Source organism: Pyxicephalus adspersus, chromosome 5, assembly GCF_032062135.1.
Source record: "Pyxicephalus adspersus chromosome 5, UCB_Pads_2.0, whole genome shotgun sequence".
Lineage (NCBI taxonomy): Eukaryota > Metazoa > Chordata > Amphibia > Anura > Pyxicephalidae > Pyxicephalus > Pyxicephalus adspersus.
The window spans coordinates 146,424,116-146,441,802 of record NC_092862.1 but is presented as its reverse complement, the minus strand read 5'-3'; the positions used below and the strand labels follow the sequence as shown (position 1 = coordinate 146,441,802).

At 47.1% G+C, this 17,687-nt stretch overlaps 1 protein-coding gene, 2 long non-coding RNA genes and 7 other non-coding genes across 17 annotated transcripts in view; 1 reads left to right on the top strand and 9 right to left on the bottom strand.

Annotated features, from left to right (window-relative positions):
• Positions 1-2,170: 2,170 nt before the first annotated feature.
• LOC140331773 (uncharacterized) lies at positions 2,171-8,126 on the bottom strand. Of its 4 annotated transcripts, none has more exons than XR_011920973.1 (10): positions 7,130-8,126; positions 6,696-6,735; positions 5,824-5,876; positions 5,519-5,587; positions 4,663-4,715; positions 4,364-4,416; positions 4,070-4,122; positions 3,500-3,826; positions 3,202-3,254; positions 2,171-2,963 (listed from the first exon to the last, which is right to left on the bottom strand). It is a non-coding gene; the product is annotated as an uncharacterized lncRNA (long non-coding RNA). The 4 variants fall into 4 exon arrangements; XR_011920972.1 differs by having other exon boundaries at positions 7,160-8,126; XR_011920971.1 differs by lacking the exon at positions 7,130-8,126 and having other exon boundaries at positions 6,696-7,048.
• On the bottom strand, positions 3,040-3,172 carry LOC140332230 (small nucleolar RNA SNORA9). The gene has a single exon (XR_011921079.1). It is a non-coding gene; the product is annotated as a small nucleolar RNA SNORA9 (small nucleolar RNA).
• LOC140332226 (small nucleolar RNA SNORA9) lies at positions 3,337-3,469 on the bottom strand. Its single transcript, XR_011921076.1, has one exon. It is a non-coding gene; the product is annotated as a small nucleolar RNA SNORA9 (small nucleolar RNA).
• LOC140332233 (small nucleolar RNA SNORA9) lies at positions 3,621-3,753 on the bottom strand. The gene has a single exon (XR_011921082.1). It is a non-coding gene; the product is annotated as a small nucleolar RNA SNORA9 (small nucleolar RNA).
• On the bottom strand, positions 3,907-4,039 carry LOC140332229 (small nucleolar RNA SNORA9). Its single transcript, XR_011921078.1, has one exon. It is a non-coding gene; the product is annotated as a small nucleolar RNA SNORA9 (small nucleolar RNA).
• Positions 4,201-4,333, bottom strand: LOC140332231 (small nucleolar RNA SNORA9). Its single transcript, XR_011921080.1, has one exon. It is a non-coding gene; the product is annotated as a small nucleolar RNA SNORA9 (small nucleolar RNA).
• On the bottom strand, positions 4,498-4,630 carry LOC140332232 (small nucleolar RNA SNORA9). Its single transcript, XR_011921081.1, has one exon. It is a non-coding gene; the product is annotated as a small nucleolar RNA SNORA9 (small nucleolar RNA).
• LOC140332227 (small nucleolar RNA SNORA9) lies at positions 5,662-5,794 on the bottom strand. The gene has a single exon (XR_011921077.1). It is a non-coding gene; the product is annotated as a small nucleolar RNA SNORA9 (small nucleolar RNA).
• A 1,182-nt stretch (positions 8,127-9,308) lies between the features above and the next one.
• LOC140331774 (uncharacterized) lies at positions 9,309-9,953 on the bottom strand. Its single transcript, XR_011920975.1, has 2 exons — positions 9,923-9,953; positions 9,309-9,873 (listed from the first exon to the last, which is right to left on the bottom strand). It is a non-coding gene; the product is annotated as an uncharacterized lncRNA (long non-coding RNA).
• A 2,605-nt stretch (positions 9,954-12,558) lies between these two features.
• Positions 12,559-17,687, top strand: part of CCM2 (CCM2 scaffold protein) — an 18,645-nt gene continuing 13,516 nt past the window's right edge. The window contains exons 1-3 of one of the 5 annotated variants that reach the window (XM_072413045.1): positions 12,559-12,698; positions 17,106-17,282; positions 17,543-17,626. In XM_072413045.1, coding sequence (XP_072269146.1) covers positions 12,669-12,698; positions 17,106-17,282; positions 17,543-17,626 — 291 coding nt within the window. In that variant the 5' untranslated portion in view covers positions 12,559-12,668. Of the gene's footprint in view, positions 12,699-13,410; positions 13,539-14,365; positions 14,543-17,102; positions 17,283-17,542; positions 17,627-17,687 lie in introns of those variants that run through there. The other 4 variants (XM_072413044.1, XM_072413048.1, XM_072413049.1 and 1 more) reach the window with 4 other exon arrangements.

The following is a 17,687-nucleotide window of genomic DNA, read 5'->3' as shown; positions in this document are numbered from 1 at the left end:
TTGTTTAGTGCAGAGGAGCAGTAAGGGTTGTTGGGGCATTTGCAGAAACTGCCCCCATAATGCAGGTGAGGCAGATTTATGCCCCTATCAGTCAGTCTTAGAGGGGGGGGGGAAGATTAATCCCCCCAACCCAAATCTGTGATCACTGGGACCCGGAAATACTCTGTGCCCGGGGCACCTGGTATGGGTAAGAAATCCCCGGGGTCCGTGTGGGAGAGCCCAGGTGACTCTGCCAACCCGGAGACCCCGTATATAGTGCAGAGAGCGGTACAGAGGGGCATTGGTGGAGGTAGAGGGGCAATTAGGCAGTACAGGGGGCAGTTCCAACAATGAAGAGATTTGCATGGATGTTGGCAGGCTGAAGGACACTTTTTTGCCCCCTGCAAAGAAGGTGTATTTACCACACATTACCCCAGCTCTAATGCTGACTTTTACCCCTTCACTTACCTCTGTAACCCCTGCTGTGCCTGGAGCCCCAGAGGGGTAAAACCAGAATATTTGTGGGTTCAACCAAGAGACTCCTCACCCAACCTCGCCCTGACTAGAAATGAAAGAAGTCTTTGCGGGGGAACCTGGGAGACCCCTCACACCCAACGTTCCCCGGCAGATACCCCGTATAGTGCGCGGGGACTCCATAGAGAGTGCAGGGATGGAGTGTACATTAAATAACAACTGGCAAGAATGGGGGTATTGTACCCTGTATAGAGACTGGCAGTGCCAGGGATGGGGATGTTGGATCTTATATAGCAGGGGTGTCAAACTCTGGCCCGAGGGCCAAATCAGCGTGACCCCACATTGGACTGTTTTATTGATGCAGGGAATTGTAGTAGCGGTGCTATTTCTCTATTATAGGTTTGTTCCAGATTGAATGTTGAGCAAAACCTTTGCTCCAATAAACTTCAAGTTTGGCCCGTGACTTTGTCTAAGTTTTTAATTTTGGCACACTGTGCATTTGAGTTTGACAGCCCTGGTATATAGGGACTGGCAGTGCCAGGGATGGGGGGTATTGTAATATATATATATATAAATACTGGCAGTGCCAGGGATGGGGGGGTATTGTAATATATATATATATATATATATAAATACTGGCAGTGCCAGGGATGGGGGGTATTGCACCTTGTATAGAGATTGGCAGTGGCTGGGACATTTCCTCCTTCTCTGTACTGCTGGTGCCAGGCAGTTGGTGATCACTCAGCGGGCAGACAGGGAATGATCCAATACTGTACAGAAAGATATGTTGCCAGTGCAGAGAAGACAACACGCACATTGAAGAGCAAAGAAGAAAAATAGAAACCCTGCCCCATCAATATTCTGTGTGCATCTCATGCCCAGTATAAGAAGTCAGAGCCGGGGTGGTGTGGACACATATGATCCATTACCTGTACCCCCTCCACCGCCCATTACAGAGCTGGGATGACGGTTTCAGAAAAGATTGCCAGACACCAAGGATGGAGCAACATCGGGGAGCACAGCTCTTCCATGTCCGCAGGTGGCACCCGGGAGGGTAAGTGCCATAATGTGGATGTCTTTCTGCACACAACTGGAGCACTGACGGGGACTCAGATCCACACATCCGTGTGAAGGGGCTTCCAGCTCACCACATAAAGATCAAATAACATGACACCCCTGGCACTGCCAGTCATAAAAGATTAAAGCTAACCTTCCAGGGAAATGAAAGATCCACTTATCCAGTCTAAGCCCAGTCAGGTTTGGAGAATAAAATGCATCTCAAAAGAATTCTCACAACAGGAAGATTCCTGGTGCATGCAGAGCAAGCTAAGTCCTGCAAGCAAACTCTCCAGTCCTTCAGCATCTTCTCACACAACTGCAACTGATCCATATTTACCGGAAATCTTCATGGAAGGACAGCGATGCCACCCACACCAAGGCAGAGGATAGGGGTAATAATGGCAGATTTTTTTTTTAGGTGCATCTTAAAACCACTGAATAGATTTGGGAGAGAGTGGATCCTAAATCCTAGTGGCATGTCCACTTTAAAAGACAATTAAAGATAGGAGGTGGACTAAAAATATATATATATATATATTTAGCAATCATCAATTTGTTTAAAAGGTCTCAAAAGAGACCCTGGCTATGGACGGAGCTTGGTGAACCCACTGACTCTTCTAGAAGGTTTAATGGACTTTAAATGAAGAACAACATCAGATGGAGGAAAAAATATAATTTATTAAGAACTTTGTAAAACAGCATTTTTCCTATAAGATGGCAGGACATGCCATGTCTAACTTTTTTGTTCAGTTCACCCCGAATTATGAGGGGTATAAAGGAAAAACTGCACCTCTAGAATAAAGCTCAGCAATATAAATTCAATAAAAAATACAAATTAGACAAAAAACACTGACATTAGAAAGCTTTATCTGAAAGACATAATGCAACAACAATTTATAATCTGCTGAAAACAACGTCTGCTGGCTCCACCTGCTTTCTCATCTTTTGGAATTTAGCTTCTGTCATACAGGTGGGTGCAAACAGAAATACAACAAATAGGAAATCATTGTGGTAAAGGTGAATTATTCTGTAATTCTATCACATCCCAGCTGCCTAGTCTCATTTATATCTTTCAGCAATGGCTTTCTTGGCCTTGCAAACCTTGAGCTCAAAGCCTTCTTTTCACAGCTGAAAACGAGACTTGCTTTCGTCAACCAATGTTGACATGCGATTGAAGATTTCGTCCTGTGAGAAACTTCTGTTTCAGAGCCTCTCCTGTTCCAAGTTTCCTCCAGTCTCAGAGTTTTCTTTTTAATGGTGCAGGACACTGAACATTGCTGGCACCTTGGTTTCCTTGCAATTTGGCTAAAGGAAAAACTTGTCCAGTCTTTCATGGTTAGTTGCTTCTTCCTCATTTCAAAAGCAACATTTACCTTCATGCAGAACAACATCGTTCAGATAATGATTCCAAGGGTGTTCAAATATCAGGAAGAAAAATACAGCGTCTCCCACTGAAATAGAACAAACAAGCAGTATGTCATTCAATCTTGCAGAGAACATTGAAAGATAATACAATGAAGTGGGAATATTTGTCTGGAGTTTCTATAACCTCCTCCTGAAGAGACAAGAAAAGGCCTCAAACCACCCCAGGGATGATCTAGCAGAGTGCACAGGAGTGACCAGAGCTACAGGCAGCCCGGACACGCTGGAAGACCTGCAAAAAGTTCCAAGATATGGAAAAGGACTAACCTTGTAGCTAGCTAGGGCTCCATCAATGGAGAGGATTCTGAGACATTGTCCATCTAAAGAAAGAGCAAAAGAAAAAAGACCGTAAGCAGCAGCAGGTATTTAGGCTACATTAGATATCATCTACACGTTATCATGCAATGTCTGGGGTTTCTATAACCTCCTCCTGAAGGGGCAGGAAGAAGCCTCAAACCACCCCAGGGATGATCTAGCAGAGTGCACAGGAGTGACCAGAGCTACAGGCAGCCCGGACACGCTGGAAGACCTGCAAAAGGTTCCAAGGTATGGAGGAAGAACTCACCTTGTAGCTAGCCAGGGCTTCATCAACTCAGATGATTCAAAGACATTTTCCATCTATAGAAAGAAAAAGACCGTAAGCAGCAGGTATTTAGGGAACATTAGATCGTCTACACGTTATCATGCAATGTCTGGGGTTTCTATAACCTCCTCCCGGAGGGGCAGGAAGAGGTCTCAAACCACCTCAGGGATGATCTAGCAGAGTGCACAGGAGTGACCAGAGCTACAGGCAGCCCGGACACGCTGGAAGACCTGCACAAGATTCCTAAACAAGGAGAAAGGACTCACCTTGTAGTCAGCCATGGCTTAATCAACAGACCATATAGTCTATCTAAAGGGAAGAAAAAACACAGAGGTAAAGTGGCAGCCAAGTACGTCCAACCACATCCTATACAATGCATGTATTTTACCAAGTGTCTGGGATTTCTATAACCTCCTCCTGAAGGGGCAGGAAGAAGCCTTAAACCACCCCATGGATGGTCTAGCAGAGTGCACAGGAGTGACCAGAGCTACAGCCAGCCCGGACACGCTGGAAGACCTGCAAAAGGTTCCAAGATATGGAGGAAGAACTCACCTTGTAGCTAGCCAGAGCTTCATCAACAGAGAGGTTTCTGAGACATTGTCCATCTATAGAAAGAGCAAAAGACCGTAAAGCAGCAGCATGAATTTAGGCCACATAACATAGCATCTACACATGTTATCAAACAGTGTCTGGGGTTTCTATAACCTCCTCCTGGAGGGGCAGGAAGAGGCCTCAAACCACCTCAGGGATGATCTAGCAGAGTGCACAGGAGTGACCAGAGCTACAGGCAGCCCGGACACGCTGGAAGACCTGCACAAGATTCCTAAACAAGGAGAAAGGACTCACCTTGTAGCTAGCCAGGGCTTCATCAACTGAGATAATTCAAAGACATTTTCCATCTATAGAAAGAGTAAAAGAAAAAGACTGTAAAGCAGCAGGTATTTAGGCTACATCACATACCATCTACAAGTGTTATCATGCAATGTCTGGGGTTTCTATAACCTCCTCCTGAAGGAGCAGGAAGAAGCCTCAAACCACCTCAGGGATGATCTAGCAGAGTGCACAGGAGTGACCAGAGCTACAAGCAGCCCGGACACGCTGGAAGACCTGCATGAGAGTTTCCTAGACATGGAGGAAGAACGCACCTTTTTTCCAGTTGTGCCCTTATTAACAGAGAAGATTCTGGAACGTCATGTATCTGGAGAAAGGAAAAAAAAATCTAGTAAAGAAGGAGCAGTTATATACACCACATATACAATGCATGTTTGCTACTCAGTGTTTGGGGTCAGGGATGATCTATCAGAGTGCACAGGGGTGAACAGAGCTACAGCCAGCCCGGACACGCTGGAAGAGCTGCACACAATCAGAACAGACCTAAATGCAAGGAAAAAATCATTTGCTCCAAACTGGAGGCCTGTTACTGTCCCAAGCATTGCTCAATACCCACAACCGACTCCATGCTGCCAAACCACTAATGGACAATTCAGGTTTATGGAAACTGCCCCACCAGGGTCACAGTGATGCTCTAATCATGGCCAGACCCCTAAGTAAGAGCCATCCATATAAGTAAACTTTCACAGGAAACCTTTTCTGACCCCATCTTTGCAAGACATTTGTCAGACCTCAACTAGAACGTGCAGATCAGTTTTGAAAGTTCACGAAATCAATATGGACATTCAAAAGAGGGACAACTGTAAAGAGGCATAGGGGAGCTCAGCTGTGAGAAGAGATTAACCAAATCAAACGTATTCTGCCTAGAGATAAGGAATGGTAGATAAGATTACGATGTATAAATATTTAAATAGTCTATATAGTGAACAAGGGGGGACAATTTGCATTTGAGGGATAAAAAAACCCTCCACAAAGAAAAGGATTATTCACAGTAACAGCTGGTCATTATAAAGAACTGCAAGAACCACCAAATTCCAATGCCCAGTGACAGCAGTAAAACATCACTGTATACATAAAATGCGACGCACAAGGAGAGCAGTATCACCATACCATGTCAGCATCTTCAGGTGATGCATGCAGTCCCAATTCTCTGCTCCACAGCTGCCATGGCAGCTCTCACTGAAATACAAGAGACACATAAAATGTTATTTTCCAGAAGAGCACACTGGAAGATAATAAACAGAGATAGGAATATTTGTCTGGAGTTTCTATAACCTCCTCCTGAAGGGGCAGGAAGAAGCCTCAAACCACCCCATGGATGATCTAGCAGAGTGCACAGGAGTGACCAGAGCTACAGGCAGCCCGGACACGCTGGAAGACCTGCAAAAGGTTCCAAGGTATGGAGAAGGACTCACCTTGTAGCTAGCCAGGGCTTCATCAACGGAGAGGATTCTGAGACATTGTCCATCTGTAGAAAGAAAGAAAAAAAAAAAAAAAAAAAAAAAGACAGAGACTGTAAAGCAGCAGCTTGTATTCAGACCGCATTACATACCATCTATACATGTTATAAAGCAGTGTCCTGGAGATCCAAAACTTCCACACCTCAAGGGCCAAAAAGAGGCCTCAAACCACCCCCGGGCTGAGTGCACAGGAGTGACCAGAGCTACAGTCAGCCCGGACACATTGCAATACCTGCACACAGTGATAAATAATACAGAGACAGATGTGACCATACAATAGAGGAGGACCAGTCTCTTGCAGCAGAGGACCTCATGCCAGTCCTCACACACTGGAAGCAATCAGGTTGACCTTTAGGAATCTGCATTAGGAACTATGAGGATATTTCACAGGGAAAGCAGGGCTATGGAATGGACAGAATATGATGATTGGAAGAGAAGATAGATCATCACCCATCAGCCAAGTATAGAGGCAGAGTAGGATATAGAGGGGGTGTCATTGCAGGAGGGCATGGGAGTTACAACCGGCTCTACTGACAAAATGACTGTTAGCCCCGACACTATCACAGCTTACAGATTTGGAGGGGACACCAGTAGGACAAGCTGAGCTTTGTTGTCCACACAAATCACCAGACATTTCAGTAACTAAACCCATGCTGGCCCTGCAGTCTGGACCTACAGAACAGGGTCCTGGGAGCCACACTGGCAATTTGTGCCGAAGGGATTGTGGGGGGGGGATTTAATGCACCAACTATTGGCATGGCCAAAGGTCAGACACATCACAGATACAGTTAGCTATATATACAGATCCTAAAGTTCAAGACACAAACCTCTCCGTCCAGTCTCAATTCTTCACAACCTTCTTCTGCCCTGAGAAAAGAAGAAATAATGATTGCACGTCACAGTGATGGGGAGCCTAGAATAGAGAATAATGTGGATTGCCAAATACTGAGCCTGCACCCCCCCTCCCATAGTGTATAGTTTCTTATATCCAGACCCCCATGTAGAATATCCAACACCTACAGCCTCTATTATGGTAAAGGACACCTATATCCTAAGCACCATGAGGAAGATTTCTCCCATAGCTGGATCCCCTATATCCCAGCCCTCATGGGCCCCATAGCTGGATCCCCCATATACTGGCCCTCATGAGCCCCATACCTGGATTCCCTATATCCCCGCCCTCATGGGCCCCATACCTGGATGCCCTATATCCCCGCCCTCATGGGCCCCATACCTGGATCCCCCCTCATGGGCCCCATACCTGGATCTCCCAATCCTTGCAGCAACTCACCACGTGCAGTACCGGAAGTGACTCCCACCTCCTCCTACAGGACGCAACCACTAGACCCAAGCTATCTTTTAATTTGCTGTTATTGCCTCCATTCTCCTCTTGGGCCGATGTGCGCTCACACCGACTTCTCATCCCCGCCCGCACCTTCTTCTAACCTACAGAATAGAGCCCAGGAGCTGTGATGAATGACGCAGCCCACCCCCCCGCTGTTAGAATGGTGCGGTCCAGGAGGTGCAGTACACTCAGTGTTCGGCAGAGGGAGCTCGTCTCTCTGACTGTGGATCCAGCACACACAGTGACCCCGCCCCGCGTGCAGAGGTGATGACGTCACAATATTACAAAGCACAATTTTTATTTTTGAATAATTTCTGCCCATTTTTTTATAAATTGTAATTATTTTCCTGCATTACCAGCATCATGCAACCCACCATGGGGCACTGACACCCATACGATGCATTACTTTGTATGGGACCAAAATTATCCTTATTTATTAACTGACATCCCTCCCGTTCATAGGATGAAAAAACAAAGATTTTCTTTCATTTTATCCATTTTGCTCTGACATACATTGAGATATTCTAGATTCAAGATGGATTCTGTCCCTAGAAGTAATATTGGTGTGGCAAATTTATTGGAGCAGAGAGGAAGTGGCAATTCCTCATTTAAATCAGTCAAGAGCAACAGAAGATCCCAGACAAAGCTGAGACAACATTAGGTTGGGTGATGCTGTGGTGGAGGTTTCTATCCCAGGACTCAGTCCTTCTCTCCATAAGAACCATGTTTTAATCAAATAATCCATCCTTATCATAAAGATGCCATAGAAAACCTCCTCACTGTCTAGGCATTGAGCTTCACTCAACTCTGCAGCAGATCTGTACTCTCTCTAATGGTGGTGTGGGGACTGTGTTTAAAAATAAAGATAGTCCCCGGGTTACATATGAGGGGACTGAAGGTTTGTTCTTAAGTTGAATTTGTATGTAAGTTGGAACAGGTAGATTATTTTAATAAATGCAATTAGAACAGATGTTTGTCTCAACTTATTATTAGGCAGCGTGGTGTCAGTTACTGTATAAAATCCTCACTGTGAGATAATCACAAACAAAGCAAAAATAATAATCTTTATGAATCCTAGGCATTCATTACTTCTGGAGCGAGCTGAGCTTTAATGTGCAAAAAGAAACAACTGCAGAGTTTGTCTTGGTCATTGGAGTTACAAGAGCTTGCAGAGGAGCTCAGTCTGGGCTGTTTAGCAAAAGATTTCTTCTGCAAGTCATGCAAACTGTCTCGTTTGTATCCAGGAGTCAGCCGTATGTTAGATGTCCTTAACCCGGGGGCTACCTGTACTTATTTTAAATTTCCCGCCCCCCCAGCGCAAGCCAGCTGCACGCACACATGTCCCATGCTCGCATCTGTATTCCCTAGTGATATGTCATTACCACAGTCTAAGGTCAATTTTTTGGGGGGAAAGGGGGCAATATCATAACTGCATGTTGTTGGAGGAAACCCACACAAACACAGGGAGAACCTGCAAACTCCATGCAGATAGTGCCCTGGCCGAAATTCGAACCCGGACCCAGCGCTGCAAAAGCCGGAGTGCTACCCACTGAGCCACTCTCTGCTGTTATTGGACTCTCTCTCTACACTTCTGGTTTTAGGGCCTATTTAAACAATGACTCGTTCTGCCACCTAGTGGTCAATTGACAAAAGTGCACAGCAGTTACACTAAGAAATGCTTTATTTTCTGGTGAATATAGAAGGGAATCTAGGTCGAATTGACAGGGGAATCATTTTTTAATACACCCAAAACTGAATATGGTCTCAGCATATCATGTGACCGACACCAGAACAATGGAATACATTGGCTCACTTACCTGCTATTTTGGAATAAAGCCTCCGGGTGGTTTCATCTGTTTTACAGACAGTGGGTAAGGATTGAAGTTTGAAGGAAGAATTCCTTTCTATAAGTGAGTCGGGGGAGGTGCACATTTCTGTATGATGCTTTTTATTGGCCCAGCAAATGCAGAGCAAAGTCTGAATGACTGAAAACTAATGGAGTGCGGAGTCAGAGCGGCGACTGATTCCATCACCAGAATCTCCCACCTAATACCCCTCATGTGATTGGTGGCCAGGAAGAGATTTGTACAGAATCTGATAAAACAAAAAATTTATTTCCTGTTCACACAAACAAAACTCTGTCACTGCACAGACAACACTGACAAGTAACAAGCAGAAGGAGATCAGTGCTGGAGGAAGTGCGGCACCCGGGGTGGGGGGTCACATGGAGGTAACCCCCCCTCCCCCATACTGTACAGGTTCTGGGGCTGGACTCTCCCATGTATAAAATATGTACAAGAAATTTTCACAGAAAACAATTCCTAGCTCTGGGTGAATCCCCCGACATTCACAAGCAGCTGGCACAGAGGAGTTGGGGGCATGGGGCGGCTCCGGTCCAGTCAGATCATCCACTGGTCCTGGTCCTGCTCAGCTGCCTCCATGTCGGCCTGAAGGAGAAGAAACAACTCAGAATGTACCAGGTCACATGACTTCATAGACATAGGAGGTGACAATCATATAAACCCCGGGATTCACCGATGTCTGACACAGATCAGCCCCTGCTGTGACTACAAAGTTACTGTCTGATCACTGGCACAGGAAGTCACCTGATATACAGCTATGAGGGGACAGGACAGGAGTGCCTAGGCACAGGAAGTCACCTGATATACAGCTATGAGGGGACAGGAGTGCCTAGGCACAGGAAGTCACCTGATATACAGCTATGAGGGCACAGGAAGTCCAGGCAATATTCAGAATGATAAATGCTGAGGACCAGAAACATCTTCCAGAGGATGAGAATACCCCCGAGAAGAGAACAAATAAAATATGGGTCTACTTCGGGAAGAAGGACAATGGTAAAAGTAGAACCCCACCCCCAGAGGAATCCATATCTGCGGCATGACCCCCCCCAACCGTCTATTATATATATGTCAGGGAAACAGGGGGGGGGGCAACAGGGGGGGGCATCATGTCCCAGAAAATTGAGGCCAAGGCTTTCTATAATGGGGGGGCCCTAGGTGAGGACCTAAATCTCCCCATTGTGGGAGGGGCAGAGACACAAACTACTGGGGGAAATCTCCCCATTGTGGGAGGGGCAGAGACACAAACTACAGGGGGGGGGGGTATCTGGGGGGAGGAACTCACCCAGGCCTGGTGCTGCTGCTCCTGTTGCTGTAACTCATTCTCATCCACACACGGCCGGTCCAGGTTAAACCATAGCGAGTCGGTGATTTGTGGGAAGAGCGATGGGAAGAGGGTGGACATGATCTGCGGGGGGAGGACGGAGGGGCTGTTAGTGATTTCTGCCCCCTCACATTTCCATTTCCTGGGTAACAGAGAGCTTCCTATCTATCAGTAGAGATTGGCAGACGGGGAGACCCCCTGACCCCAGAAATGTGGGATCCCCCCAGACTCTGCTTTACAGCATTACAATCTATGTAACCCCAACCGGCACTGAGGCTGCATTAGCTTCCTTTACTTCCCCCTGGTGATCCTGCCAAAAACATACTTCCTGTATTACGGTGACAACACTGTATCTGAGGAAGGAGTCAGAGTTGTCAGGCTGGACTACTAATGGTCTGACCTTTCTATTACAGAGATATAAATCTGGTATTATAGAGGCACCACGGCCAGGAAATTGCCCCGAGATGGAGAACGGCCCTGGAGTGGGGTAAGACGATGGGTCCCTTGCTTGATTGGCTCAGATATTTTACAGGCAAGGAATTGCCTTCATCCCAGGTTGCTATATCTGCCCCAGGCCCCCCACCCCTGCTGCCCCCTGACAGGTATGGGGCTCCCAGACTCTTCCTGTCATTCTCCCCAAGGTGTGTGTGTGGGGAACTGGACCCACACCCAATGAAGGCAGCCATACCAAAGAGGGCCACAGGGAGAAGGGGCGGCTATACCAGATACACCCCACATTCACCCAACTTACCTCCTCGTCTGCCACCACCAAGATGGCAGGAGTAACGGTCCGGCAGGCTCCACCCCCTCCTGACAAAAATCACAGAGTTGTAGGAGATGATAGAACGACCCTCCGAAGCCAGGCGTCAGTCCTCCAGTACAACAACCCAAAAAGCCACGCCCTCACAAGCTTTCAAACGCAGAAACTCCGCCCACCAGCGCTCGGAGACGCCCCGCCCCTCTTTCTCTCACGCTGAGGACCCGACGCGGGGCATGCTGGGAAGGCTACACCCAACATGGCAGCTGAGAGGAGATGGGGAGGCTTGGCGGGCCTGACAGAAAGGAGGAACGCTTGTTACTCGGGTGAGTGTCACACTAATGTCAGTCCCCCCCACTCAGCAATGTGTGTCACTGTTAGAACTGTCCCCCTATTACCAGTGCTGGGTGCCCTACTGACAAGGTTCCCTTTCATTAGCAGTGTGTGTCACTGTGATATCTGTCCTCCCCCATTATCACTGCTGGGCGGAACTTTATTATCTGCCACCTTTCATTCCAGAGTGTGTCACATTAATATCTGTCCCCACCTCAATATAAAAGGTGTCACTCCCATGGTGTCCCCTTTCATTGTTAGTTTGTGTCACCCTGGTAACCGGCCCTGTATAGTCACTGCTGTGTGTTACAGGAATGGGGTCCCCCCGTCATTTCCTGTGTGTCACCCAAGTATCATTACTCTGTGTCAGGCTGTTATCTGTCCCCAACATCACTAGTGTGTGCAATCATAATATGTGTCCCTCACTATCATTCCAACAGCTTCCCTGATCACAACTATCAGTCCCTCATTTTTATCTGATGTGCGCACCAATGTCAGGTGTAAGTGTGCATACAGCTTGTCCCCCCATGTGTCACTTCCTCTCCATGTTCCCCCTCCATACACATAGCATATAAAGGAAATCATGCTGCAGCTCAGAAGCACTCACAGAGGATGCTCTTTGCACTGCAGCATCTCATTAGCTACCTGTGTTGCTTCTTGCTCTACCAGTATAAGCTCTGCTGTACAAGGGTTGTAGAAGATGATTCAGGGCAAATTCAGGCACCGGCACTGCTTGTATTTTGAGAAGATTTCACATGATATGTTGATTACAGAGCTGCATTGATTTGTGTCTTCTGTCTTCCCAGAGTTCAGTAATATTACCATTGATAGATACAAAGTGTCTGATTGGTTGTTGCCAGTGATGTGTCAGACAGTCCTTGTTGCAGTCATTTTTTCCTCCGCTAAATCTTTTCCTTCTGTTCTCCAGGAACTCTGTGACTCCTCCAAACAGCGATTGCACTGTGACATCACTTCCTGTCCCAGCCGTATACCTTGCCCTTTCTGACAGCTCCTCCCACCTGAGGGCACCTCCTCATTCCAGGACACGCCCCCTGTAGCTCTTGGGCTGCAGGCATGTCATTGAATCCCCCAAGACGGGCGACAGCAACACCACCCGCCACCTCGCCCGGCTCGTCATCCGCCACCCAGGACCGCAGGAGGAGGAGACTCCGAAGGTGAGAGATGGAAGATGATGGCAAGAAGGGCAAAAAGGTAAGAAGTGATGGAAAGAGGCGCTGATCACTGGTCCAATGTACCGGGGCTCTGATCACTGGTCCTTTATGCCGAGGCGCTGATCACTGGTCCTTTATGCCGAGGCGCTGATCACTGGTCCTTTATGCCGAGGCGCTGGTCACCCAGGAAAGTGGAAATACCGGGCGTTGTCCTCTCTCCATTATACTTCTTCCCCGTGCCCTGTGTGCTGTGCTGCCAGGGAGGGGGAGGGCATCTTCCAGCAAAACCAAGGGGGTCATCCATGAAATCTATGAATATTTATCACACTTATGTATTGGGACATAAATAGCAAAGCAATAAATGTGTAGATGTGGCTGACGTGACCAATATCTAAGCGTTCCTTTACCCCTTGTATGGCAGCCACGATACAAAACGCCTTCATCCCCAATCCTGAGATTCAGGATGCATTTGGCCCCCGCAGTCCTGGGATTTGGCCCCCGCAGTGCTGGGATTTGCCCCACTCAGTCCTGGGATTTGACCTCTCCAGTCCTGTGGCGTCCCCATGAGTACAGCCATTTATTCCTTTGCAGGCTGTCTGTGCCGTGGCATTTGGTGCCTGTTTACAGTTCCCAGAACAGCTGATAGAGTGCAGAGCTCGGCTTTCCTGTCACTGTCAGGGTGGAGCTGGGAAGTTGGTTTGTTCTCCTTCCCTTTGGAATAGAAGTTGGGCCGGCCGATTCCTGGGAATTGTCTTTTCCTGTGGTCACAGAGGTGGGGTGTCTATCTGCACCTATTGTTCCTCATTGCTTCTCACACTCCATATATATAACACCCTGACCGCCATGGACACAGCTCGGCGTCTTCTGCCCATACAGCATGGTATGTCTGTGTATTCCCCATGGTGTACTTTATCTTTGCACAGCCAAACTTGTTGCACTTTATCAATATTTCTGCTTTATACAATTACTAATACTTTTTAAGTATAAAAGAAGTTGGGGGTAGATTTAGAGATTTTAGATTTAGAGATTTTTTTTTTGTATTTTTTTGTTTTACTATTTTTTACATTGCAATTATTCTGGACACATTTTTAAAACTGAACAGAAATCAGATAAAGTTCTGCCGGTTTGGTGGATAAACGGGAACAATAGAGGCTCAGCTGAAGTGGAGAGAGGGGTGAGGGAATCGGAGCAACTTGCAGCATTCTGGGTACAAAAACATACCATGAGGATATCAATGACATCACAGGGTGCCACTATTTTCTTTCTTTTTGTTTTCCTCTTTGGTCATCTTGATTGGCTGTGCCGGGATAATGTAATTCCTGCGAAGGCGTTCTTTCAGCATGCACAAGGTAAGCCACGATTGGTGGGTTTCCCAGGTAACTACCAGTGAACTGGGAAACCCAAATTTGACAGCTGGGCAGCAATCAGGCAGGTGAGAGCAGAAGGGTCATCGTCTGCATGATCCCAAGTTTTTTAAAGGGTATATCGCTGGGGGGGGGTTAGACATATGGGGGTACATCTGCACGTACGTCTCGTACCCCCCAATCCCAAGCATATTGGCTCAATCTAAAATCCAGTAATTTCACTTTGTATTTTAGTCCCATCCTTAATAAATGCTGCACAGAACCACCTGACATTCTCTTTATCCCAATCATGAGATTCTCTGTGTTCCTCTCATTCAGGTCTGTGTAATATTCTCGTGTTTGCTTCTCTTCGAGGCGTTGTGAATATTTCTACATCGGTGAGTCTGGGAGGAAGCTGTGGTTGCACCTCTTCCTGCATACGCTGTGTACAAACACAGTGCAGGTGTCAGCTCCGGGGACGAGGCTGCTGGGGCGCCTCCTGTGCAAGCTCAGCTCCCTGGACTCACCCATGGATGCAGAGGTAGGGGGTGTAAGTCACCTTTACTTTGGGGGGTGGGGAGCAGAATTGTCTGATCATCGGTGTGGAAATAACACAAGAAAACCTAATCGTACTGCACTGGTGACGTCCACAGTGTTGTAATCTGCAGGATAAATAAAAATGTTTTGTAACTCCGGCCTCCGGTTACTAAACACAGAGATAGAACATCTCTCATTCTGTTCATTCAGTCTCGGGGTTTACACAGCTCTACCACACAGTACAGCCCCGTCCAACAGCCCAGGACTCCTAATTGTTCTCTCCCGCAGTTTTATTTTTCCTTATCTCTCCCTCGCCCTACTGACTTCTGGCCCCCCATTCATCTGAGGGTCTATTGTTATCAGTCAGTCCTGTCTGGAAGACATCCAATCAGATAAGAGTTAGCAGAGCTTATTAATATGGCTGCCCCCAATCCTCCACAGTGTTCTCCCCGGCCACTTTTAGCTGGGCGCACCACCCGGATCTTTTGAGTAACCACCCCACTGTTCTTGGGTTATCAATGAGTTGGGTCACAATACAAGGTGCCACCCACCTACATCTTCTTCCCTGACCTTTGTAGAAGTCCCCCATAGGTATATATAGAGATCGGCATCCCATTATGAAGCCCTCCAAGCACCGTACAGTCCCAGTATTCTCCCCAGAAATGTTTTTAAAATAGGTGGCCCCTCTATTATGATCAAAAATTTCCAAAATCAGCCGGGTGGTCATTGAAAAGTGCCGGGTGGTGCGCCCAGCTAAAAAAGCCTGGGGAGAACACAGAGCCCGGTTACATTCAATACAATCCTGGCTGCACTTCCTGTGCCTAGTCCCTCATCACTTTCATTCAACAGACTCCAATGAAGTGAAATACCCACATTGCTTCTTTATCAGCCAGGAGATTTGAGATGTATGAGAACTCTCCGGCCAATGTTTAGATAACCGGTCAGCTTTCTCCTCCACTTGTAGACCGCAGCATATTACTGAGTTCACCACAAGTCTGCCCATCTTCAGGGCAGCCCGGGGGACACAAAAGACGAGCGGTTCCTGTTTGTGGCTTTCACTTCCTCCTATGCAGGGTGTCAATAACAAAGCTCCCCGGGGATGTGAGGGGGAGATCAGACTCTGAATATATGTTTATATTAGTGAGTAAATTATTTGTGTATATTCATAAAGTTCTGCAGCGTTCAACCCAGAAACAGAAGCCGGGTGGGAAAAAATTGTAGGTGAGTGGCAACCCCCGGTATTGTTACCTAACACTTCGGTAACCACCCAAAAACAGCCGGGTGGTGCACCCAGGTAAAAGAAGCCGGGGAGATCACTGTTCTGTCCAATCTCTGCTCAGGACAATATTTACATGTAATTGCAGGGGGTGCATGGAGTCACAGTGGGCAATGACAGCTGGTAAGTACATGGTGTATCCAAAGCCAGTCAGGGGTTGGGTATTGGAGCAATTGAGATATTTCTGGTCAGGTGCTGGGTCATGCAGGGTACTCGAAGATCTAGTTATTGGGTCATTGGTGCTTTCCCCGGCGTCTTTTCACCGGCCGCACCACCCGGCACTTTTTAGTAACTACCTGGCTGGTCACAATCTGCAAAGTTTGATCTGGAGCAGCTGCTGAGAATTTGGGTCCCCAGAACTACATCCACCAAGAGCCCTTTTACTTTATACAGCACGTGGAAAGACTTTTGGGAATCTTCTCGAGTTCTACACAAATGTTAACATTTTGCATCATTTCCAGGCATCCAGCAGATATTTTGTGTCCATATTGCAGGACATTCAAAAAAGTTGCCTTTGAATTCTGAATGGGCCTTCAATTCACAGCAACTCCGAGGGAAGAGGGAGAGGTCCTGCCTGAGGAAATGATTCACCATAGAGGAGGGGGGGAACTATACCAAGCACCACCATTGCTTTAATATTATTATTTTTAAACAGAATTTATATAGCGCCAACATATTAAGCAGCCCTGTACATAGGTGCACATTCCTAACAAAGGGGTTCTGTACATTTCATAAAACTTTATTGTTCTCCCTAGGTCCTTTTAGCAGGGCGCAGCACCCAGCACTTTTCCGTAACCACCCGCCTGTATTTTGGTTGGGTCACGATACAGCTACCCAGCTTAAAAACATTTCTGGGGAGATCACTGCATGGCGGCTCAGTGGTTAGCACCCTGACCTTTGCAGCGCTGGGTCCCAGGTTGGAATCTGAGCCAGGACACTATCTGCATGGAGTTTGTAGGTTCTCCCCGTGTTTGTGTGGGTTTCCTCTGTGTACTCCAGTTTCCTCCCACATTCAAAAAACATGCAGTTAGGCTAATTGGCTTCCTCCCAAAAATTGGCCTTAGGCTGTGTTAATGACATATGACTATGGTAGGGACATTAGATTGTGAGCTCCTTTGTGGGACAACTAGTCACATGACTTTGGACTTTGTACAGCGCTGCGTAATATGTTGGCGCTATATAAATACTATGCAATAATAAGAACACTGCATGTAATGTTTTTAAGTAAAATTTCCTCTGTGATCGGTTTTGTGTGAATGAATTGCACTCACATTGCGCTCTCTCCCAGCAGCCGGGAATCGTGTCTCCATTTAAGCGCGTCTTCCTGAAGGGGGAGAAAGGCCGAGACAAGAAGGCCCAGGAGAAGGTGACGGAGCGAAGGCCGCTGCATACGGTGTCCCCATCACCAGCTGAGCATCGAGTGGACCCGGACGTTCTGCTGAATGATTATATCGAGAAAGAGGTCAAGGTGAGGGATATCGGTTATCTTTGTGTCACACGGAGGGGGGTTGTTTTGTAGTCCAGTAGCAGAGAACCCAGCAGGGCTGATAACACAAATTGCAGAAAGTTAGGAGCTCACTGGATTTCTGCAACATCAACAGACATTTGTCTTCACTTCCAGCACAGACTTATAGAATGGTGAATGTATTGCAGGGTTTTGGTGAAAGTTTACTTTGTTGCTCACATTCACACTTTATCTGACCTCGAGTGTATGATTCATCTTTGCAGTACTTGGGACAGTTGACTTCTATCCCGGGATACCTCAACCCCTCCAGCCGCACAGAAATCTTGCAACTTCTAGACAATGCAAAGGTGAGCAAAAATAATGCGTGGCAAATCGCTAGTCTGTAACTGATATATGGCCGCACAAACA